The 25340-nt window shown below is 38.7% G+C and overlaps 1 protein-coding gene across 1 annotated transcript; it reads right to left on the bottom strand.

Moving 5' to 3' along the window:
• Nucleotides 1-1781: 1781 nt before the first annotated feature.
• frg1 (FSHD region gene 1) lies at nucleotides 1782-16503 on the bottom strand. Its single transcript, XM_033623043.2, has 9 exons — nucleotides 16368-16503; nucleotides 15224-15291; nucleotides 14454-14576; nucleotides 10294-10351; nucleotides 9696-9810; nucleotides 8140-8244; nucleotides 7848-7939; nucleotides 2825-2935; nucleotides 1782-1948 (listed from the first exon to the last, which is right to left on the bottom strand). The coding sequence occupies exons 1-9, from the start codon at nucleotides 16424-16426 to the stop codon at nucleotides 1912-1914; spliced, it is 768 nt and encodes a 255-aa protein (XP_033478934.2). The 5' UTR covers nucleotides 16427-16503; the 3' UTR covers nucleotides 1782-1911.
• Between the last annotated feature and the right edge of the window lie 8837 nt (nucleotides 16504-25340).

Raw genomic sequence — 25340 nt, 5'->3', positions numbered from 1 at the left:
CGGTGGTTGTTTCCATGCGGAAGTGAAAACAAATAACATGACCACTCATATGCTTGATTTGGATTGTTTCCTCCTCTCACAGCTGCGTGTCTAATGAAAGACTGACTGACAAAATATATTTGTCTCACACTGTTTTGCTTCACAGAGTAACTTTACACATGGTTAAATAATCTGTTTAATAACATATGATACGCTGCATGATCAAGTGTGTAGACACTTACACATGTACCTTTGTGTTCACAGTTAAACTTAAAGAGCTACAGCCGATTTGAGCTGTATGGGAGAGTAAGGAAACACAATAAAATATTTAATTAAAGAAAGTGTATAATTTTATTTGTTGTACACTCATCACAGAAATATCCTACTGTAAAAACTAATCACTTAAATAGGCCTAATATAGACAAACTAAAGTAACTAAGTAAATTTACTAAAGGGCTGTTCTTAGGCACAGTGTACTTTGCTTGTATATTTCGACTTTACACTACTTCATACTTCTAGTTCACCACGTTATTGGGAAATGTGGTACATATGTCTTCACTGCATGTATTTACCAGCTATGGTTACTAGTTACTTTTCAGATGAAGATTTATATAAAACAGCGTATGACTGTTAAATATTACATTAAAAACAGAGCATTGTGATGTATTAAAACTAGCAATTCCCGATCTTTTGCTTGTGGCTCTTTACAAATAAAAAATATGTCTAGTTGGGGCCTCTTGTCACATTTTCACTAACACCAATAGTGATCTTGGACTGTAAATAAACTGGAATTATTACTTATTTATTTAATTGGGTGGTAAATAGACTGGGGATAGTTGAATATAAGTTGTAAATTAATTTGGGAATTTGTTGAAATAATATATGAGTTAAAAGAAGAAATGTAAGAAAGGGGTAGGGACATATACATTTTACTTCTACGTACTCCTTTTCAGACACTGTTCCTTTGTCTTGTTTGTTTTTTATTACGTTTTTGTTTTTGGTTCGAAATAAAGGCATTCATTCATTCAATCTCCCCTCTAAATGTCTCACATGGTTTCATTCAAATTACTTCTTATGCTCAAAGAGGTCAAATCATCCATATTTCAGAAAAAGCACAAATCTGAGAAGATAATGCCAATTTGTGTAGCAGCAAATTTATCTTGTGGCTGCTTGGAGGAGGCTGACCTCTAGGTTGGGAGTCATTTAACAAAACTAGCTAATTTTGCTCCCATAACATGTTTTCTTTCAGACTAGTGGAAAGAAAACTTGTTTATTTTGTTTGAGATTTCTGCTCTGGAAATGTATCCACAAAAAACAGAATTTAATTAGATAATGCCACATATTTGCTGCACATTTAAACATAAAAATTTCAGACAAGACTGAAATAAAAAGGAAAATGTCTTAATGGAGATCAACTGTGGAGATATCATGGTGAACTCTATTAGTTAAATATTTCACCCTGATCACCTGTAGTGTCTATACCTTCAGAGTTTTTTGCTGATTATTCTGTACTTTTACTTCAGTAGGATTTTAAATTGACTTTTTCCTGTTTTTCTTTTTTTTTTTTTTTTACATTTTTGTATCAGTGCCTCTACTTCAGTAAAGTATTTCTGTACCTCTTTCCCCACTGATACACAGATCATGGGACATCATATAAACCAAAGGTTTAACAAACAGTTGCTTCACAGCAGAGTGAAAAGATGGTTAATTATTTACACAGCACAGGCCATTGCTTGAATCTATAAATGTCTCCATTAAGATGAATTCAACTGGCTGCAAACAATACACAAAGACAGACAAACTGATCCAACCATGTCATTTTATTCAAAATATATAAAAAGAAAAACAGAACACTAAATGTCAATCAAATGGCCAAACCTTTAAAAACAAAACATTTACAAAGACGTGGCAGTGATCTACAGAGTTGAGTCTTCACTTGCAGTATCTGTCTGCTTTCATTTTGCTTCTCCTGTAATGAAAAGAAAGTGACATGTTACATTCAGTATTAAGGTACGTCTGTGCATCAATTTTCTGTTAAATGTCTATATTCAAAATCAAATTACTTCAAATTCAAAATAAATTCTGAACAAACTGTGGTATATTTCTTTTTGTGATAAATGTATTTTACTATATTGGTTTAAATAATAAAAACTCTGTACAGTCAGCAGATATGCAGCTTTGTTTAGTGCCTCTGTTAACAGGCTGAAGCATATATGTTGCCAGGTGTGTGATATTAACAATGTGCACACATTCTCACATCTACTTGTTAACTACTGCTGAAATAATGATGTTAATAGGTTTCTCACATTGAATAAAATAATGGGGGCTGATCCCATTGCAGTTTGAGTGTTACACTTTAGTGTATCACTTTTGTCTTTATTTATACAAATCTCTCTAATATTTATCAAGAAAGGTGTAAAGGTGGAAGGTAAACAACCACAGAAACACAGCAGAAACATCATTAAGGAATGTATTTAGCAGCTTGACTTCCATCAGTATTGAATTCTGCAGTTTACTCTGCATATTAGTTTACTTTTCCTCAACCTTTCACTTGTAGCTTTACTTTTAAATGTGCTTTAATAAAGATCTGGATCGTTTCTCTGGAAGTCAATTATAACATTGCAAAGCATTCCTCTTTATGTTCACATGTTTTGGAAAGTTTACAATTTGTATTCAGTAATCAGAAATTGACCTTAAGCTTTTAACTGGCCTTGTATTTCACTTAGTGCTTTGATGGATTTTAAATGTAGCACAACTTGACTTCTGAGAGTAAAGAATCTGCAGCTTGATTTAAAAAGTTAAAAAGGTGTTTGAGAATAAATGTCAAATGAGCTTATTTTCACACCTGTCAAGCAAAGCTTCGTGAAACTTCCCGTCCGTTCTGGCTTTCTTTAGTGTGGTGGAGTCTTCCTCGTTAACCCTGAGCCGCCGGTCCTGAAAACTCTGAAACTTCTTCCTGTAATTCGTGCAGCAACATTTAAAACATGATTACAAAGGGACTGGGAAGGCAAAATGACTCACCACCTGATACATACACATAAAAAACAGACTCTCAAAACTACTGAAATGTTCACAACTTATCCTCTTGGAGCGCTGACACTGAGGCTCTAACAAGCTAAATCCAAACAATGAGCCCAAGTATTAATTAAAGCAGAATATCTATATGTTGACAGTGACAGCTGAACAGCATTACACTGCATGTCTAAACTAACTAGCTGCCACAAATCAACAAAAACTGTACTCTTATTTAAATTTTCGGTCAAGACTGAATTGGAATTTCTTAATTAGGGTAGAATGTCATTTTTATTATTCAAAGTGACGGCTTTAAGGGGAAACTTTGGTATTTTTCAACCTGTATTTTTTTGTCCAAGTGACTAATAGAGACAACAATTGGTGCAGTATTGTCCGAGATGACTGCAGCCGCAGTGCTCTTGCTTAATAGGCTGCAATGTAATCCCTGCGGGAAATTGTGCACCATCAGTTTACTTCCATTTAAAGTGCTTGTTTTTGGTACTGACTGGCTCAGATTGTTGTAATAAGTGTCTGACAACATAACAGAAAGCACCCTACAGATAAATGAAACGTTTTCCCATACCTTCCACTGGTCTGTTTGTTTTTGCAATGAAGTCTTGCTCAGGAAAAAGTCTCATTGTGAAATCTAGCGAGAGGTGACTTATTGCAGTAAAAACAATGGTAAAAACATGAATCAGAGTTGGAGAGAGGAGTGCCAGGAAGAGTGTGTTCTGTTGGAGTACAGAAAGTGTAGCTTAGTGTTATCTACAAGATTTTCAGTGTATTGGCTGAATATTTAGATGATTTTCACAATGTGGAAAAGTCGGTGAGAAATCCAAACAAGACTTGTCCTTGAGCGAGACCTCGTTATACACAATAACAGATGGGATCATCAAATGGTAAAGAAAAATGTTTAAAGAGGGATTTATACTTCAGCAACGAATCAACGCCTGACCTGCACCCGCAGAACTCCTGTCTATTTTTTATTAACTGAAACCATTTCCCTCAGTGGGAACAAAGCTTTATTTACTTTAATTTCACAGATAAGAAACAATAAATTGTGAAGACAATAAAACCTCCAAAAACTAGCATTTGTGTGTGATTTATCCTGGCTTCATATGAGCAAGGGAAATCTCCGCTAGCTGCTAGACTAATTATACAGTGTAAAATGTCATAGGCTTGTGCTAATAACGTTAGCATATTATTATTATTTTTTTTTTTTAAAGATATTTTTTCGGGCATTTTTAAGCCTTTAATCGATAGGACAGGTAAGCATGAAGGAGGGAGAGAGAGACAGGGAGTGACATGCAGCAAAGGGCCACAGGTTGGAGTCGAACCTGGGCCACTGTGGCAACAGCCTTGTACATGGGGCGCCTGCTCTACCACTAAGCCACTGACGCCCCAGCATGTTATTATTATTATTATTTTATTTTATTTTTTTTAAATATGTTTAGTGTAAGACAGTTGTTTTGTCAGTGAACCTTGTGAGTTGTAATGGAGCCGAATTTTGTAACGTTACCTTTGTTAAATGTTGCTGTTGTCCCTGGCTTCATGAGTGGAGGAAAAATCCGCTAGCTGTTATGCTAATTTATACAATGTAAAATGCCATAGGCTTGTGCTAAAAACATTAGCATGTTGTATTTGTGGGGAAAATGTGTCCAGATAAAGACAAGTGTTTGTCTGTGAATGCTGCGAGTTATGGTGAAGCTGATTTGTGTTTGTGTTTGAAACTGTCTCTATTAAGACATGTTTAACATGTGTTTAACATGTGTGTTTTGAATCAACTAAACTTTACAGCACTTCACAGAAACCTCCGCAGCCAACTAGTAATTTGGAGGAGCAACTGCAGAGTGACACAGACACACCACCGCATAAGTATAAATGCTCGCAACAGCGTGGGCCACGAGAGGGTACAGCGTAGGCTCTGCATAGTGCTACACACCAGTATAAATCCTGCTTAATTTCTCCAACAATATCAATAAGTGCTGCCTCCATTAGTCACTCTGACACAATAACATGGGAAAATAGGTTCCAGGTTACAATACACCAAAGTTTCCCTTTAAATCAGAGCACCTTGATAGTCGATGGTTGCGGCACATGCCAGATTCATCCATGCCATACCCCTCTCTCCCCCTCTTTACCCAGTCAAAAAAAATGTTAGCTTAAATCTATACACGTATCTAAATAAGCTCTACCTGAAATTTAGCAAGGTACCTCTGTCTGAGAGGACTTTATCCTCCTGCTTCTGTCATTTTCCTGTTCAAATGTGCCTGGGAGAGCTTCAAACAATGTGCTATATTAATGTAAACAATCATAACGATATGTTCAAATATCTACAACAACAGTGCCATAAACAAGCAAAGCATCCAGTCAGAAACTCCTCTGATATTTAGTCTCTCTTTCCTCTGCCAGTGTTTTATGATTCCCCGGCTGCACTCCATCCTGAAAGGCATTTTAGACGCTAAACACTACATCAAGACACAGGCTCAAGGGCAGCCATTATCAACATGTCAACATGATGAGTCCATTTCCCCAGCATTCATCTAAAACAAATAATAGAGTGGGGAACACAAGCCAAAGCATGCCAAGCAAAAAACAGCTTCAGACATATTGCCTGGAACTTAATAGGCCACAGACGGGCCGTATATAAAACACTCGCAGCATCAGAAGCTGAAATGTGGTGTTGCCCGCTTCCTCATCCGCCTCTAACAGCAGACCATCAATTGCATCTTTAAAGGTGCCGGACTGATGAGGCGGTAGCTCAAAGGCGTGATCTCACATCCAGTGATTTTGTTGACAAAATCTTGTCGGTGCAGGCTGACACGATGCGAAGATAATGGAAAGGAAATCACCCTCAATTCCCCTCAATCAGACTAAAGTGCTTTAGCTCTCATTTCAGAGGACGCTGAGAGGTATACTGCTGATCGGTACGCCATGAAATGTCTGGCTGTTGTGAAATACAAGTATAATTATTGACACTATGTGACAATAGCTTTAAGGCAATTACCACTTTAAAAAAGTCACTTCCAGGGTCTAAAACAGAGAAACAAGAAAGGCAAGAGACACAATACATGTGCTACACTCACAGTAAATTATCTGTATATATATTTTTTTTACCTATTAACTAAAAGCAATTTTAATTGAATATACAGACACACACACACATACAGATTTTTTTTTCTGTAGTAGCATTTCCCGAACTCTTGTTTATTTTCGGCAGTATTTCTCTTTGCTGCCTGCAACCTTTTTTTTCAAACAAAGCTCATCTCCGTCTTGTGATAAAAAGCCACATAACGAGAAGAAAGACCATGAAATATTTGATGTGCTCCATCATGTCTCTTCCTAAATCAAGATTCTTGTGTCGTGTTATATGATGTCATGCTAATTACGTGGTTGACGCCGCAACGACCACCCGGTAACAACCCACCTACGTATAAAGGATACTGTTTGCGGTGGAAACGTTGGGGTCTAGGTACCATAACTGAAAGGGTACTTTTGGTTCCAAAGGTACCATATCGAAAGTGTTTTGTGGAAATGGGGCTTATGGGGCTTTATAGTAAACCAACTTGGTTTCATAAACCTGTTAAATTACTTGTGTAGGTCTTTTAATTTGGATATTATTTATGAATATTATTTATAGTAGGGGTGTTTCAATGGAACTTTAAACTAAGGCTACTCGACTACTCTTAAAGTAAGAAAACACTCAAAAACAGTCAAAATTGAGCAATTTAATTTAGAAATGTAAACACTGTCTGATTTAATACATTATAAAGAACCATTTGAAATTGTTAATCAAAGTTTTTTAATACCCAAATCATATTTCAAATGTCACTGAAATGTTGAAATGTTTGGCATTTTGCCCTGGGCATTACGAACATTACACATTATCCTATAAGCATGACGAAAACTCACAAAATAAAAGTTAACAAATATCACTTGTTTACTGTGTATCTATCGTCTCGACTCATTTCTACCAAAACACACATGCATGCAGTAACTCTCATGCATAAGTGTGCACGCATATTAACACACACACACACACACACACACACACACACACACACATATATCCAGGCTTCTCATGATCTCCTGTGCGCTCAACTACCTGTCTCGTTCAGCCTTGCAGCGAGTGTGTGTCAAGACTCAGACACAAACTACTTTCCAAGTCCTGTGTCTGCAGACAGCTGCAAACTAGTACCAGTCCCGTGGTTGCACGGACGCACATGCAAGTATGAAGAGTGTACGTGTGTTTGAGTGTGTGTGAGAGTGTAAGAGAAAAAGAAAACGTTTTCTTCTGGTATCTTAATGAGTTTAATGGACCAGTACTTCTGGTGCCGACTAGCGAGGGTTGCAACATTTAATGGACTGGTCGCCTAATTGTGCACGTCCCTAATTTAGTGGCCTGAAGCGTTCACATTCCCAGTAATTCACATGAAAAAAACAAGAATTGGGCAAAGTCTGAAAATGTACACTTAACTGGTGATGCAGAAATATTTGTTTTCTGGTTTTCTATCCATTAAATTATCTCAAAAGTCAGGACCCCTGCTTCTTGTGTGTCTATTATTTTTCAGAAATACAGTAGGTTTTTATTTTTCTGGTCACTTGGTATTTAACATGCATAAACTAACTTTTAACAGCAGCCACTTCTTCCTGCTTCCCTAATTTAAAGTACTTGGGTGAAGGAACATCTGATTGGCTCTTAAATTACACATTAGATGCAGCATAAAAAGGTCTACTGAACCTAACAGAGAATGACAGACAGTTACTTTATGCAGCGAGAAGCCAACATGACTTTCCTTCATTTGTTATTGATCGGGCTGCTTGTGTATTAGGTCAGAACACTGGAGGTTACTTACACATAATTGACCTCGCAAGACTTCACGTTGCCCCTGTCTTCTTCTGCGATGTCATCTTTACGCTTGACCTCTCTTTCCGCACTCGATCTAATCTGCTCATCATTCAGGGGGGAAAAAAAACAGAAAGAGGGAGAAGTTTTGCATTAAGTATCAATACCTTGAACTCCCCTGAAGTGAGGTCACAAACGTTTCCCCCCCTTCCATCTCCACAGTCAGGACCCCACGGAGACTGCATGCTTAAAGTGAAAGGATTAACATGCAACCTTGTGGAAGAACACAATTTACACATCACCTTCACCATCTCGTCATCCCCCGCTGTCTTGCTCTTGGCCTCGATGTCCCCACTGTCACTGTAGGAGATGAAACAGCTATTTGCTGCCAGGAGAGCCATTTTGCCCTGAGGCGGAGCAGAAGGGAAACAGAGGAGGAGGAGGCAGTAGATTAGATAGAATTGCAGTGGGATTGGTTGTTGTGACAGGCATGAAAGGTTGCCTGATATTTGATGTAAAAGAGTCTCAAGGTTGTGGCGGGCGGGTTGTTTATAGGTTCAACAAAGCATCAAGGCGAGCAGTGCGCTACAGTGATAAGGCAGACGCATTCTGCATAATGAATCAGTTGTTCATGACTACGGTTAAGTGTTGTCTCTCATGGGCTGAACTCTAATAAGGCAGGTCCCTTTTTACATGATGTGCCACTGAAATATATGTGTGTGTGTTCATTTCAAATACTGAGTGTTGTTTGTATGAGCGTCTATGGAAATAAAAATGTTTACAATACTTATACCAGCATTCTTTGCACTGTCATGCAGCCCTGCACTATTTGTACCTACAGCTGAAACACAGATTATTTTCATTATCACACCATATACAAATTATTTTCTCAGTTTACGACTGCCTTGCCCATCCAATCCCAATTTTCCAAAACCAAAGCTAACATATTCATACTCGTTGTTTTATTCTACCAACAGTCCAAAAACAAAATTATTACTTCCATCAAGGGGGTTATGTTTTTGGTGCCTTTGTGCATTTGTTTGTCTGCCTGTCAGCAGGATTACGGAAGAACTGCTGGCCTGGTTTTTTCAATAAAACTTGCGGTGCGACATTGGCGAAGGACGAACCCATTATATTTTGGAGCGGATTTGAATCCCAGGGTGGACACACAAATTATTTTTCACTTTTGTTAATGTTGCAAGGTAGGTCATTTGGCTTTGGCGGAATAAATGCCAAACATTTGGAAGTCCAGTAGATGGTAGTAAAGTTCAATAGTGACAAAACAGCCGATTATAGAAATACAGTCCATATCAGAATCCACATTCACATGTACCAGTAATCCTCTGGGGCAGGCAACACATGTCGTCGCTTTAACTTCATACAGAAAGCAGTCCTTATGGAGCCCTTGTCTGACAACAGTTTCGGAAAAATATATAGACAAAAATAGTGGCTGCGCTTGCAAAGTTGCATATCACAGAAGATCAGATTATTGGCCTTGGTGGAGGTCTGCGCTCTCTGAGTTCAGTTTATTATCAAATATGACAAACAAAGCATTTATCAGTCACAATTGAAAAGGTTGAAGTAGTGAAATTTTGGCATTTTTGCTTAAAATTACAGTAGTTATTATTAGTTAATAATCTCTATTAATCAACTGTGAAGAGGACACATTATTGTATCTATCCACATATATTGTTTGACCAAAAGAGACACACCATAGAACCAAGGCTATGTGGCATATCTCACACCCCGCGCAAAGTTGTGCACAGCGCAGTGCAACTTCTCCATCCAAATGTACCTGCTGATCAACAGAGGTACATAAAAGCACCAATATTAGGAGAAACTTAAAAGATCCACTCACATCCTGAAAGACTGCCTCCCATTGTTCCCTGGCACCAATAGCATCAGAGCGCCCCACGACCAAACCGTCAGAGTTGATACCCAGATACTTGCCATATCCAGACTTCAAGGCAATCCTGAAACAGCAAAAAGAAAGCCAAATGAATGTCTGTGATGGTGCTACACTCAAACACTCAATGCCTTTGAGACGACAGAGCATAAAAAGGGCTGATCTGATACGTGTTACTTTTATGACTTTCCAGAATGTTTTGGCTTTATAACAGAAAGGTTAAACAATATAAGTGGAGATTCAAGGCTATTGCACACAAGTCCGTATATTTCGTACAAAATGGTTGCACGTTTAAAATAACCTTACAACAACCTCACGGTGTGTCAACCATATTTACACACTGACTCCGAAACTTTCAGCCATCATTAAAACTTTTGGAATTTTCGATTTTTTGTGTTTTCATTACATCAGTCAAAAGCTTTAAGAGGGTTGTTTGACCAAGAAGCAGTGAAGAAAAAAAAAGTCCCTACAGAAGCTGAGTGTTACATTTGTAAATGAAGGATTTCCTGTTGATGCAAATACAATGAGCAGTTTGTCTTTGCGTACTCACCTTGTGTCTGAGAGCTTGATGGCAGTAAACTGTTCTGGGGGGTCGGGCCCTCCATCACCTGAGACATATAAAACAATGTTAAACCTTTTAATGACTGCATCGTTGTTATTGTTGCTTTCAAGTCATATACAGAATGTTTTTTGTTGGATTTCTTATTAATGAGGCTCCTCTCTACCTGCAGCAGGCCGACAGCCAAGTTAAAATATTCTGTGATGCAAGATGTTTTGACCCCTGACCAAATTTTGGACACTGATCTTTCAGTTATGACACAAGAAGCTTTTGCCACACAAGAACAATCATTTAGTGTTTAATTAATAACTGTGTAACGATTAAGTGCCATTATTAAAATGTGCATCATTTCCTCTCACAGCAGGTTTATACTTGAGACCTGCTTCATGTTTTAGTAATGCATTTCTTGTGATTAATAATGCAAACCCTCTGGCTACACTGCGCTGTGTTGATCTGGGTCCACTTCACCAGCACTGAGACAGTTGGAATAAGATACAGCACAAACTGTTCTGTTGCATTTAAATGCTTTATTTTGTGCTGCGGTCTCCTGAGTTCCTCATGATTTCATAAAAGTGACCTGCCTGTGACGAGGTCGCTTCCTGGCCTTTACAATAAATCAAAGTTTGGCACAATTTGTTGTGCGTCACAGAGGCATCAGGTCAAGCGAGAGCAGAGCCTGTGAGACATTAACGGGGAAAGCATTAATAAAGTGGAGGTAAAATGTGACACAAGCTGCTTTTTCAAAAGGCTGATTATCTTCGGAATATGTCAGACGGTGACCCTCGGAGTTGGCTGAGAGAACATCAGCATGTTTCCTCTGACCCGCAGGTGAATGTGAACACTCTTGTTGCCGTCTTCTAAAACGCTGTATCATCCACAGTGTGGCGCCTGTGCAGAAAATCCAGTAAGGAGGGCAAAATCTCTAATCTGTCTTTCTATACTGCGAGCTCGCATCCTCTTTCATCTCTTAGAAATGAGCTTATGTGCATGCAGAGGATGAGGACCCACTAAGGGAATTGGGATGTTTCAATCTCCCAGCCGTTTTCACTGGTTCTGACAAAACGTGGGCTGAATTAATTGTTCGTAGTGTCTCTTTCTGGGCAGACTGTTTCAATGAGCACCACTTCCTCAGAAGTGCCCGCAGGCAGAAGTGAGTGAAAACTCAAGAGTTAGCTCTGTCCTCAACTCAACCCCTGTTCAGCCTTTTCAGTCTGGTGTCTGGATTTACTACTTAAATACTTACTGCTGTGTGGACTGAAGGCAAAACCCCCCGTCATCCCCACAGCGCCTGGAGCCTACAGTAAATGCAGCCTCACAACTGAGTTTTAAATTCTTCAAGTTTGTACAACTGTGGCATACGTGAGCAGATGCAGGCTTTGCATCTTCATTTAAATGCATAAAAAAAATGAAATGCAGAACAGCTTACATTCTACATGTTGATATGTTTGCATTATAATCCTGCTTTGCAGTTTCTCCGAGGTAAAGTCTTACTTTTTTTCTCTTGTGCTTCATATTAAGATTCATCATGCTGAGTGAGGCTGGGTGATTCCGATCAATATATTCATGAAAGATATTTTCATAACCAGTATAAATCACAAAATGGCAGATCTATGCACAATTGTACACAAAAATTAATCAGATTGATGGTCAATTCACCTAAATGTGTTCCTTCCGATGGATTTCAACATCAAACTAGGGCTGCAACTATCATTTTCACTATTAATGAATCTGCCAATTACTTTCTAAACAAATGGTTTTGTCTATAAAATATCATAAAGTAGTGAAAAATGCTCATTATAAAGTCCCACAGGCCAAGGTGATGTATTAAGATAAGCTTCTTTTTAATTTAACTAACACTAAAACTCAAATATATTAAGAAAAGTGTTTAATCCGCACATCTGAGAAGCTGGGACGAGGAAACATTTGGCATTTTTCCTTGATATTTGACAAAAACAGTCAAATATCAAAATAGTGATAGTTCCGATTAGTTTTCTCTTGACTGACTTTCCAATTAATCAACTAATCATTGCAGCTCTTCTTCAAACATATTAATTAAAGGCCCTAATAAGTAACTTTGTTAGGTTTTACTGTAGCTTTGATTTATTAACAGCGTTCCGTTAAACGGTACCATGATCTGATCATATCATCATTAAAGAGGCAACAGATAGCATCTTTTCCTAAATATATCATTATGAAAATAATGTGGGTTGCACAGGGTAGTGTCCACAGTAAAATCAGACTATCAGCATTTACATGGGTTACTTAGTGGCTTTGCAATAAGCTTCTGCCACTGGTGCTGAAATTTCGTGGAAAAAATCTGCTTTACGGCAGGAAACGCATCATGTATTGCGAAATTGGTCAGTCAGCCAATCAGGGACTGGAGCTGGTCCTTATGAGGAACTGGGCATGAGATAGTTGAGTCACAAGCACAATGGCAGATGGACAAAGTTTGGAGACAAGTGAAAAACAGCCTAGCAAAAGAAAACTAGCTCCCCTAGAGATGGAGGGAGCTCCATGACCAAAGAGGCTTCAACACCGGTGCCCAGCTAGCTTTCTTTCTAATGGATCAGTAAGTAACACGGCTAAATGTTAGCTAGACGAGAGAGGACTGGACTGTACTGGCTGCTAGTTAACTCCTAGCTGGCCAGCATCGCAAATCGCTGCAACCAGGGACCAGGTAGCGAGTGTTGGTCGGCTGACGTCCTTGTTGCCATTCTACGGCAGCCCTCGGACAGTGATACCCCCTCCCTTCCTTCTGTTGTCTTCTCATGGAGGCAGCTATCGACGGACATCGCCCAGCTAAGTGAACACTGAACTTTTGTTTCCCTTTCAATTTAAGCTCTAACCGGCTGCATTGTTTCCATACAGTACCATTTATTCTAGAATGGGGATTGTTTACATGTGCATATCGGTATAATTCCACTGTGTCTACTGCTGTTTGTACTGATGCTGTACATATTGGTATAATTTACTGTGAGTTGTACATTCTGGTATAATTATTTACATTACTATTTGTTTCTTTCTTCAGATAAATCTGATAATTGTTGCTCAGTCTCTTTACTCATTTATTTAGTAGAGTGTCCACACACCTTCTCATTCTACATATACAGATGGTATACTGGTGGCTTTACAGCCTACATTTTATTTAACTGAGAGAGTCCAATGAGTCATATTATTGATTATCTCTGATCCCCAACTATCGTTGCGACAGTGCGACTCAACACCACTGACGCTAGGCGGCCCCAAGCTAAAAACAAACAAATCCTATCTGTTGCCTCTTTAAGCAATTTGAACTTAGAGTACTATAATGCTGAATCATTGCCCAGACATAATCCAGGGCAGTTCAGAACATAATTCCATGTTCCATTATATAACATTAGCTGATAAAAACTTTAAAATGTGTCCTCATCATGCTCAGGACTTTACCAGCGCTAAGGGCAGCAATGCACTTCAACACTTAAGAACTGTAAGTGGAATTAAAGTTCAAGTGTGTAGGATTTAGTGACATCTAGTGGTGAGGTTGCAGATCTGAAACTCCCATGTGCCAAGTGTGTAGAAGGACTACAGTGGCTGCTGCTAAAGTGCAAATGGCCCCAATCTAGAGCCAGTGTTTTGTCCATGTTTGTCCACGTTCACAGAGCCAATGGGTTTGTCAATTCTGGGCCACTGTAGAAAAACAAAGTGGACTCTGTGGAAGAGGACCTGCTCTGTATGTAGACAGAAATAGTTCACTGTAAAGTAATAAAAATGATTTTCATTTCCAGGTGATTATGAACTAATGAATAGTTATGAATATTATATACCATCTCTGTCAGTAGATGGTTACTGAGTCTCTGGCAGTTACTTAGAATGAGCTGAAATGGTGAAATTGTTGCCGTTATTAAACAAGCAACAGCAGAAAATGCCTCAAGAAACTTAAAAATCTTTAATAGAAATATTAGTACAAATTGTTCTTTTGTGCCAGAAATCAATGCTTCATAGCTGGAAAGCAATTACAGTATACCTTTATGTCAGACACTCCCCCCATAATATAGACACTGTCGACTGCGCTTAGAAGCAGTGATCACATTGAGTAAAACTACCTAGAGCTGTGTGAATGACCGGACTCCTGAAAAGACAAATCCTGAAGTCACCTCACTGCGTCTTCTTACCTTTGTGTGGTGCACCGAGTGTGAAGAGCCCGCTATCCAGGGCATGGATGTAAGAGCTGTTCTGCATCTCTATTGCAACTGTTCCACTGATTTCCCCAAAGCTGCTGACGCACCACCAACCACCTGGTGAGCAGAAAGATGTAATAACACATGCCACCTCTGTGTGCTTAAAAGTTACAGCAACCTTAAACTGCAAATCAATAATGTTTTTCAAACCAGCTTCAAGGTCTCAGTGACACAAAATTCTGATTTTACATCAAAATTTCTTTTCAGTTCTGTGCATAAATATAACTTAAATTTATCTGGTCATAAAGAAATTAAATATAAAAAATAAATCAATCCTTGAACATTAACATTGGCAAATTTTCATATGCAAATACTCCAATAAGAGATATTTCTATATTCATTCTTTTAAACGCATTTCCTTCTGTCATACTGAGCATAAATAAACTTCTGTCACCCTGAGTGTCTCACCCATCTATTGCTTAAGCGGTTAACGGGATATCAGAAGTCTCATTTAGCTTTTACAAGTATAAATAGATACACAAACCAACCTTAAGTGCTATTTTGTAGGCAACTGGACTTGCTTGAGTTCCGCCTTTACACCTTGTGTAGGTTTAAAGCCTGCAACTCCGCATCAGGCCGTTAGAACTGAAGAAGCCTCTTGGACGAGAGGTGAAACATCTTTGAGAAACTCAAGCAAGTCCAGTTGCCTACGATAAAGCACTTACCATGACCTGGATGAATCTTCACCAATGTGTTACACATACCAACAACATCAGCTTTTTCCTCTTCATCTCCTGCTTTTCTCTTCTTATCTTTGTGCTTCTTCTTTTTCCTGTGAAATAAATGTATTAAAATGTCACAGAACATCTTAATTAATTATTAATTGTCATTAATAATTAACTCTATATATTTTTATTTACACAGATAGGCTTTGCAAGCATTCCCGAACATTACACCTCTTAGGTTGGCAAGTAAATTTGTGACATGGTCCTGGAGTACACCTGTACATCACTGCAGCGAGGTCAGAAGTTCAACCACTGGAGGTCAGCAAAAAGAAGACTGTCAATGCGTGTTTAGCCGCTCTGTAATTTTGTTGTGCTGCAGCATTAATTCAAGACAAATTTATTTCTACACTTAAAATAGCCCACAACAACTAAGTGAATGATACTTTTAAGTTTATTTGTAACTTTTTACCTTTAAATATGCAGCAATTTCTCAAAATACAACAATGCACAGTGTAGTTTATGGTATCTGTGTGTGTATGGTTCATCATTATCCTCGCTGACTGTCGTGTTTATATTGTCAGAGTGCTCTAAAAAGAGTCAAAATAGTCTTTGTTATTTTCCCATTTCCCAGTGATAAAGCCTTTTGTCACCCTGTGTCACTTTAACACTCTCTACACTCCTTGTAGGTTTTTCTCTGATCAGTTTCCTGGACTTCACTAATAAGCCCTGTCATATAAACAAACAATAAGGTTCTCTACATATACAGGGTTTGCCATATTGAATTGTTGATACCTCGCTGAATATATTTTTAGTGTGCTCTTTCTTTGTTCTCCGTCAGGGTATTGGGTTTGAAGCTGATTTCATATTGTGAGTGTTTCGAAACTGTCACTGCGTTAGCCTTTAGTTTCAAAAATGTAATTAAATGATTGTTTTCTCTTATCAGCGCCATTAACTGAATACCATGTACTTCATCTGTTGTTTAGGTATCTCCAAGACGTCACTTTGGCCTCTGGCATCTCGTAATGACTGTATTTACGATCACTTTAGACAGACTGTAATGTTAGCTAACAGTAGCGTTTTAGCCTCAGCTAGCTTTAGCATTGGCTACATAAAACCAATTTGTTAGCCGTGAATGCACTGCAAATGGTAGCAATCAGCGGCACTATGTAAAATAAACACTCACCCTTTGTTGTGACCTTTCAAAACCAGTTTGGTTGATTTCACGTGAGAATATTCAGCCATCGATTTACTTAGCTGGTGGTTAGCACGGCTACTAGACTGTGTACAAGTTGTGATTCCTAACGGACAGACTACGGTGGCCGCGGAGGCACAATCTGATCCAGAGCTCATACAACCAAATCTAGAGACCCTAACTCGATCACTAAAGTTACCTACTTCAAACAGTATGAATTAATTCAGAGTGTATTTTATATCTTCTTATACTTTGTGGTACTACGCATTCACTTTAATTAAAAAAATGCTCACAAGAGCAGATTTTTTTAATAAGAATTTTTTTTTCATAATAATAATAATCTTAAGAAATTATATATTAATTAAGAAATAACAATAATAATAATAAGAAGAAGAATAATTAAGAAAAAACAGATCAACATTTTTTTGCATGAAAACTTTCAGAATTCTGAGATACTAATCTTGTTAATTCCGAAAACCAAGTCAATTCTTTTTTTAATCAGATGATTGCATTACAGTGTAATAAACACTACATAAAGCCCGTTAATTGAAAAAAAAAGTGTGAATCTATTTTAATTTAATTTGACACTGTGTGAAAGAGGTGTTGATACAATTTGATGATAACTATTGCAACTGTACTTTGTGGTAATATACTGGACTGCATTACATTTTGAGGCCTTTTCAATATATTGACCTCCCAGCAAAAAGTAAGTCACGATAAACAAAAACCAGGAAAAAAAGCAAACAAAAAGAAAAACCAAATACTGCAAAAGCCAATAATTATAACCTAAATACAAAATAGAAAAAAATACAATATAAACCCCGAACAATATATAGCTTAAAAATGTAGCTGTTCTTAAAATTTAAAAGACTGATGAGTGCTGATGAAGAGTGCTGAAATGTGAAAAAGATATCCACATCAAAACTTTTGGTCATTTTAGAAACTTATGTTAAAGGGAAAAAATATATTGGTTCATATAATCCAGAACAGGATTGGTTGGGCTTTAGGAGACACACATTAATCTGCAGACATACTTAAAACAAATAAATAAATAAACTAAATCCCCCCAGTATGTGACTTACACAACCTACAGTCACAGCACTGCACATCCGCAGCATACAACATATAATTCACATCATCTAAATTCCCAGTAACCATCATCTGTGTTCTTTCTTGAGTTGAACTGACTTTGGTCAGAATATCACTACCTGTGACCAGGGGAGAGTGAAACTCCAGTGAAAGCGGACAGGAAGTATCCAGGTATACCTTAGCAGACGGACAAACATCCCACAGGTCAGGTTTTGACCTAATCTGCACCTTTGAGTCATTTTTCAATTTCCATGCCAGCCCAATATACAGTCAAGTTAACTAAGAGAATAGTAATTGCTGTCACTCAGCACCATGTGCATTTTATTGAATACATTTGTCTTTCAGATTAAATCATAGCAGATCATAAATCATAAGAGACGTTTTATTATATGTATCAGGAGTGAGGTTAGGGTCTGAAGAAGTGGTATTTGTCCCTTCTTGTCAACCTACACACACACACACACACACACACACACACACACATTCGCACAAAATGTTAAAAGTTCTCCAAGTCAAACCCTCTGAGACCTTAAATGCGAAAATAGTCACACCAATCAACTGCTAAGGTAGGCAGAGGGAGTGACCCCAAGCACAGTGTCCTCATATAACTGTTTATGCTAATGTTGCTTTATTTAACAGGAATGGCCCAATCAGGAGCCTCTGACAGGAGGTAATAAATCATCTGCAGACACTGTCAAGAAATAAAATAAATTAGACAGTAGCTTGTGTTATCTGCCCACTGCAGTAAACTTAGCTTGTAAGAACTCAATCATTCAACAGGAAAAAAAAACAGGCCCGAAAAACTGATGAAGGCCGCGCAAAACTCAGCCAGACCCACCATGATAACTCCAGCACAAAACACGTCTTAAACCATGCAGGAGAGACACTAATGTAATACCTCAGTGAGCGACTGTTGGTGTTGCTGTGCTTGAGGAAAAGTTGGTTCAGAGTACGGAAGATTAATCTGGTCAGAAAAGTCTTGTAAGCTTTCAGGAAGTTAGCCTGTGGGGTTTTCAGAAGTCATGAATCAACATTTTAGCCTGCCTGAACTGAATCCCACTTGTACTCCCTTTGTCATTTGTCAAATTCAATGATACTCTGACAGCAATCCCTGTTGTTGATGGGATTAAACAGTCATAACTTGTACTGAGAGAGCCGAGTGGTTAAGCCCATAAGTGCTTAAAAAGAGCTGACGGAAGACAGTGTTAAGCAGAAATGGTAACACACAGTACCTGATGCTACAGTAGGCCTACGTCATTCTGCAGGCTGATATTAAAGTGCCACTTTCTAATATAGCATCCTTTATATAGGATTTTAATTAATGCCTTAATACATACAGTGCTTAATGAATAGTCACTAATGATCAGTCATAAGGTCATTAATACAGCCATTAAAGTTAAAATCCTCGAGATGTCAATGAAATGAAACCCCATTTTTAATGTATTTAGCATCACCCATTCAATGTATTTCTTCTCTGTAATAATTTTTCTATATAGTAGTTTTCACTGTTAGGGCCCTGACACACCAAGCTGATGGTCAGCCACTGATTAATGTCAGGCTGTCAGTGAACGTCTGTCACACTAATTTTTGCAGTGTGTCCCACATTGTTGGCACTAGTCGATCCTTGTCTGCTTCTTTCAGTATGTTGAATTGGCGTTGGAAATGGCAACGTCTGTTGGAGAATGAAATCACTCTGATTGGCAGTTCAGCTCAATGTAGGAGAGGAGAAAAGGAACAGGGGGAAATAAACAAATGGCTCAAGTCAAGAGAAGTGAGGTCGAAACAAACTTGTTATATTAGGGATGATAATTTTTTGTAGCCTTTGAGCTCTTCAACTGAAACAGTCCATAATTGTCATTGTTGGCTAGTGAACGATAAATGTTATTTGTTGTGTTGTTAACGTGCTAACTGGCTAACTTGCGTCTGCAATCCGTCCTGTTGGTCTTCTTGTTTCCCTTTTTGAATGACGAAGACAGACTTATGCCACATTCAGCTATGGAGATTATTTTCTGTCACGCAGGTGCAGAATGTACGTGCTAGTTGGCCATTAGCTGTAGTTTTTGTGAAGTGTTCAGTAGGGGTCAACAGATAATCGTCCTGGCCGATCATCGGGGCCGATATTATGAATTTTTAGGGTATCGGTATCAGTGATTTTTTCCACTGATATGCTGATATACAGTTTTGTTTTCCTTAGCTGCGCTGTTTTGCCCCTGGTGTGCTTCTCACTGCCTGCACGTACCACTCTGGGCTCTTAAAAGCAAACTCAAGACCCATCTTTTTAGCCTGGCTTTTATTTGAGCTCTCCTTTATCTAATTTTATTTTATTTTATTATTATTATTCTTTATTGTTTTTCATTTTATTTTTTAAATTCTGTATATATGATAATTGTGTATTTATTTATTTTTATTGATCTGTTTTTATTTAGCTGGCATATTCTTCAACTTCATTACTTATTTATTTATTTTTAACTTATTTATTTTCCTATCTATTGAAAGATCTAAAATTTCGTTCTTTATTCGGAGTTTTTATCCTGCCTCTGGTGTTTACTTAATTCTGTGTCAACTATGATTTTTACAGCAGACATATATCAGTTGTAAATATATCGGCTATCTCTGTTTCATGACAACCATATCGGTCGATCCCTACTGTTCAGTGCAACTTTTTGGCCAAGACACAAGCAAAGTGAAGTGACCCAACAGTCCGCCTTCATCGCCACTAGGTCTTTGTTGTTTTTTTGGTGTGTCAGAGCCTTTAGCCTTCAGCTATCAGGCTCCTCTCCTGTGGAATCATCTTCCTGTTACGGTCCGGGAGGCAGACACCGTCTCCACATTTAAGACTAGACTTAAGACTTTCCTCTTTGATAAAGCTTATAGTTAGGGCTGGCTCAGGCTTGCCCTGTACCAGCCCCTAGTTAGGCTGACTTAGGCCTAGTCTGCCGGAGGACCCCCTATAATACACCGGGCTCCCTCTCTCTCCCTCTCTCTCTCTCTCTCTCTCTCTCTCTCTCTCTCTCTCTCTCTCTCTCTCTCTCTCTCTCTCTCTCTCTCTCACTCTCATCCTATTACTGCATCTTGCTAACTTGGCCATTCTGGATGTCACTAACTCGGCTTCTTCTCCGGAGCCTTTGTGCTCCACTGTCTCTCAGATTAACTCATATCACAGCGGTGCCTGGACAGTGTGACGTGTGTGGTTGTGCTGCTGCCGTGGTCCTGCCAGATGCCTCCTGCTGCTGCTGCCATCATTAGTCATTAGTCATACTTCTACTGTTATTATACACATATGACTATTGTCACACAAGTATACTGTCTGATTTTAATACATACTTTCAACATATTGTACCACAGTAGCCAGAACTATAACTATAATATTATTACTTTCATTAATGTTGTTGTAAGCTACTGTCATTACCTGCATCTCTCTCTCTCTCTCTCTCTCTCTCTCTCTCTCTCTCTGTCTCATTGTGTCATATGGATTACTGTTAATTTATTATGCTGATCTGTTCTGTACGACATCTATTGCACGTCTGTCCGTCCTGGAAGAGGGATCCCTCCTCAGTTGCTCTTCCTGAGGTTTCTACCGTTTTTTTTTTTCCCCGTTAAAGGGGTTTTTTTGGGGGGAGTTTTTCCTTATCCGCTGTGAGGGTCTTAAGGACAGAGGGATGTCGTATGCTGTAAAGCCCTGTGAGGCAAATTGTGATTTGTGATATTGGGCTTTATAAATAAAATTGAATTGAATTGAATTTAGTGGAAAAGTCTGCTATTCCCATGTCAGAAAGAAACTGCCAGTTGATACAAGGTACGATGCATGGTAGTAATTTTAATTTTATCTCACTAACTGCTGTACCTCACTGTCTACTGTTTACTCTCCTAATGCCTAACACCATATCTGAGTTTTGTGCTGCAGGTAGTAGTAGTAGTTCATATTTAAGACATTCAATTTGCAAAACAGAGGGTGGCTTTTATCGTAAAACAATGACAGGAGACATTCTTGTTACCTAGCAGGTACTCTAGGACTGCATGCTGTAAACAAACTTGCAGTTACCATCAGTAACAATAGGTGTCGCCAAATCAACACGGAGTGAATTCTTAAAGGTACACCATGCAGGACTGTCTGTTAATCTTTGTAAAAACGCACTGCCAACCCGGTTTTCACTCTCATTTGGTGTTTAGCCTTACAATATTTGTGTGTGGGTTTTTTTTTTTCGGCACCGTGAGCCTTGGATGTGTGCTGCTTACGGTCTGGCACCTGCTCGCTCCCTTTTTATAAAGCCCCAATGTCGGTTGAATGCTGTGGGCGTACATGCACATAAATGTCCCAAACATAGAAAATGAGAAGAAAATGTGAAAACACAGGCAGAGGGCAGAGTCTCTGCTGATACATACGCCATCATACTCTTCTAGTGGGTCATAAGGTATAATTGAGAGGGATTACTTTTGTATGAGTCTATACAGTCTATGGTCTATACATTTTTTTTTAGTACAATCTTACATGTACAGTACAGGCCAAAAGTTTGGACACACCTTCTCATTCAATGCGTTTTCTTTATTTTCATGACTATTTACATTGTAGATTCTCACTGAAGGCATCAAAACTATGAATGAACACATGTGGAGTTATGTACTTAACAAAAAAAGGTGAAATAACTGAAAACATGTTTTATATTCTAGTTTCTTCAAAATAGCCACCCTTTGCTCTGATTACTGCTTTGCACACTCTTGGCATTCTCTCCATGAGCTTCAAGAGGTAGTCACCTGAAATGGTTTCCACTTCACAGGTGTGCCTTATCAGGGTTAATTAGTGGAATTTCTTGCTTTATCAATGGGGTTGGGACCATCAGTTGTGTTGTGCAGAAGTCAGGTTAATACACAGCCGACAGCCCTATTGGACAACTGTTAAAATTCATATTATGGCAAGAACCAATCAGCTAACTAAAGAAAAACGAGTGGCCATCATTACTTTAAGAAATGAAGGTCAGTCAGTCCGGAAAATTGCAAAAACTTTAAATGTGTCCCCAAGTGGAGTCGCAAAAACCATCAAGCGCTACAACGAAACTGGCACACATGAGGACCGACCCAGGAAAGGAAGACCAAGAGTCACCTCTGCTTCTGAGGATAAGTTCATCCGAGTCACCAGCCTCAGAAATGGCAAGTTAACAGCAGCTCAGATCAGAGACCAGATGAATGCCACACAGAGTTCTAGCAGCAGACCCATCTCTAGAACAACTGTTAAGAGGAGACTGCGCCAATCAGGCCTTCATGGTCAAATAGCTGCTAGGAAACCACTGCTAAGGAGAGGCAACAAGCAGAAGAGATTTGTTTGGGCCAAGAAACACAAGGAATGGACATTAGACCAGTGGAAATCTGTGCTTTGGTCTGATGAGTCCAAATTTGAGATCTTTGGTTCCAACCGCCGTGTCTTTGTGAGACGCAGAAAAGGTGAACGGATGGATTCCACATGCCTGGTTCCCACTGTGAAGCATGGAGGAGGAGGTGTGATGGTGTGGGGGTGTTTTGCTGGTGACACTGTTGGGGATTTATTCAAAATTGAAGGCACACTGAACCAGCATGGCTACCACAGCATCCTGCAGCGACATGCCATCCCATCCGGTTTGCGTTTAGTTGGACAATCATTTATTTTTCAACAGGACAATGACCCCAAACACACCTCCAGGCTGTGTAAGGGCTATTTGACCAAGAAGGAGAGTGATGGAGTGCTGCGGCAGATGACCTGGCCTCCACAGTCACCGGACCTGAACCCAATCCAGATGGTTTGGGGTGAGCTGGACCGCAGAGTGAAGGCAAAGGGGCCAACAAGTGCTAAACACCTCTGGGAACTCCTTCAAGACTGTTGGAAAACCATTTCAGGTGACTACCTCTTGAAGCTCATGGAGAGAATGCCAAGAGTGTGCAAAGCAGTAATCAGAGCAAAGGGTGGCTATTTTGAAGAAACTAGAATATAAAACATGTTTTCAGTTATTTCACCTTTTTTTGTTAAGTACATAACTCCACATGTGTTCATTCATAGTTTTGATGCCTTCAGTGAGAATCTACAATGTAAATAGTCATGAAAATAAAGAAAACGCATTGAATGAGAAGGTGTGTCCAAACTTTTGGCCTGTACTGTATATATTTAAGCATTATATATAGCAGACTCTGTGCCCAGTGAAACAGTAACACATGTAAAGAAAAGTCAGATACTGAGCATCATCTGTCTAAAGTTTGCTGACATTAGTCATAAGATACAGGTCATACCAGACATGCCAAGGGTGGCTGTAGCTGTTAAACCTCTGGGTGCATTGAATCAAACGATGGTGCATATTTTTCCTTATGAGTTCAGTTAAGTTCAAGTTTCATGTCTTTTTTTGTCACAAGCACAACAATTCCAGCATAGCAGTCGTGGCAATGAAATTCTAGTTCCCAGGCTCGCTCATGGGCTCGCTCCAACAATGAACTCATCTTTCCATTTTAAGAGAAAGAATGTGTTAGTGCTTTTTCAAAATAGACAGCCCTTTAAAAAAAAAAAGTCATTAGTGAAGCTTTTTTACATCTATCCCACAGGTCTGCAGTTGTAAATATTATTAACTTCTTTGTAAATGAATTTTGGTCCAGACACTGCTGCTCTTCTCTAGACAGTAAGTATTCAAACAGCCCATTTAAAAGTCTAAATGACGAATTAAAGAGTCAGCTAAAAAGACAATGCAGGTGTCATGCTGGAGAAGCATTAATACCACCTAGAGGGATTTTTCACAACCTGGCGACCAAAAGTTGTACATATAATGGCTGATTGATGATCTATAAAGCATGAGTAAATCATTTATTATCATCTTTATAAAGTCTACCTTATTAGAAAGCAGTGTCATTACAAACAAAACAAAAAAGTGATACAACAAAAAAAGACATCCAGCACTGAATGTGTCAGATCCTGACATCCAAGCAGGCTACGTGTTTTAGATATTCACAGTTACAGCATCAGTAAAGCTGACACCTTAAATCAAATCCAACCAAAATGACATCTCAGGACATTAATATTCTACAGCTGTTACCTACACCTCCTGTCATCTGTATATTTATTGCTTCACAGATACATCGCAACATCAGCGGTCATGTTTTGCCATCACAAAGACAAGCTTGACAGAGTGACTGAAAATCCTCCTCACAACATGTAGGATGATACAGTTTATGCAAATAATGTACCAGCGCCACACCTCTTACGGTCTGAATGTTTGATCTGTCATCTTGTGAAGGATGAGTTAATTCAGGAACACTCTTATGTCCTTTGTGTCTTTCATGTCCTTGTTAAAGTGCCTTTTGTCTAACAAGTCTGCCTGCTCCATTAGCCGCCTTTCATGTGTGAAAAAGCACATTTATCATCCTTTATACTGTACGAAACCCACAACAGGGCTGACAAGGAATTAACTCATTGTTTCTGATGTCGAAGCTTCGTCTTGTTTGTTTTCATCTCTAAACTGGCATCACAAATGATAATAAAAATGCTGTTTTATTTTTCATTTGTAGTAATTCATTTTTTAACCAGAGGGTGAGATGATGTCAGCGAGACGATCATCCACCACTTTGATCCCCACTGAAATATCATGACAACTACTGGATGGATTACCATGAAACTGTGCACAGACATTCATGTTCTCCAGAGAATTAATCCTAATGAATCTGGTGATCCCAAGCCTTTTCCTCTTATGAGGTTGTCACTTTTTTTGGTTTTGAGTGATATATCTTGACAGCTGTTGGATGGATTTCTATTAAATTTTAATACATATATTAAAGTTCTCCAGAGAATGAATCCTAATTAGTACCCAACTGATATCCTTGATGCCAATATCCATACGTGAGCACTTAAAAAACCAATAACCTTCTGTG

Source organism: Epinephelus lanceolatus, chromosome 3 (assembly GCF_041903045.1).
Source record: "Epinephelus lanceolatus isolate andai-2023 chromosome 3, ASM4190304v1, whole genome shotgun sequence".
NCBI classification, from domain to species: Eukaryota; Metazoa; Chordata; class Actinopteri; order Perciformes; family Serranidae; genus Epinephelus; species Epinephelus lanceolatus.
Note: the sequence above shows the minus strand (reverse complement) of the source record. Positions and strands in the feature narration are given on the sequence as shown.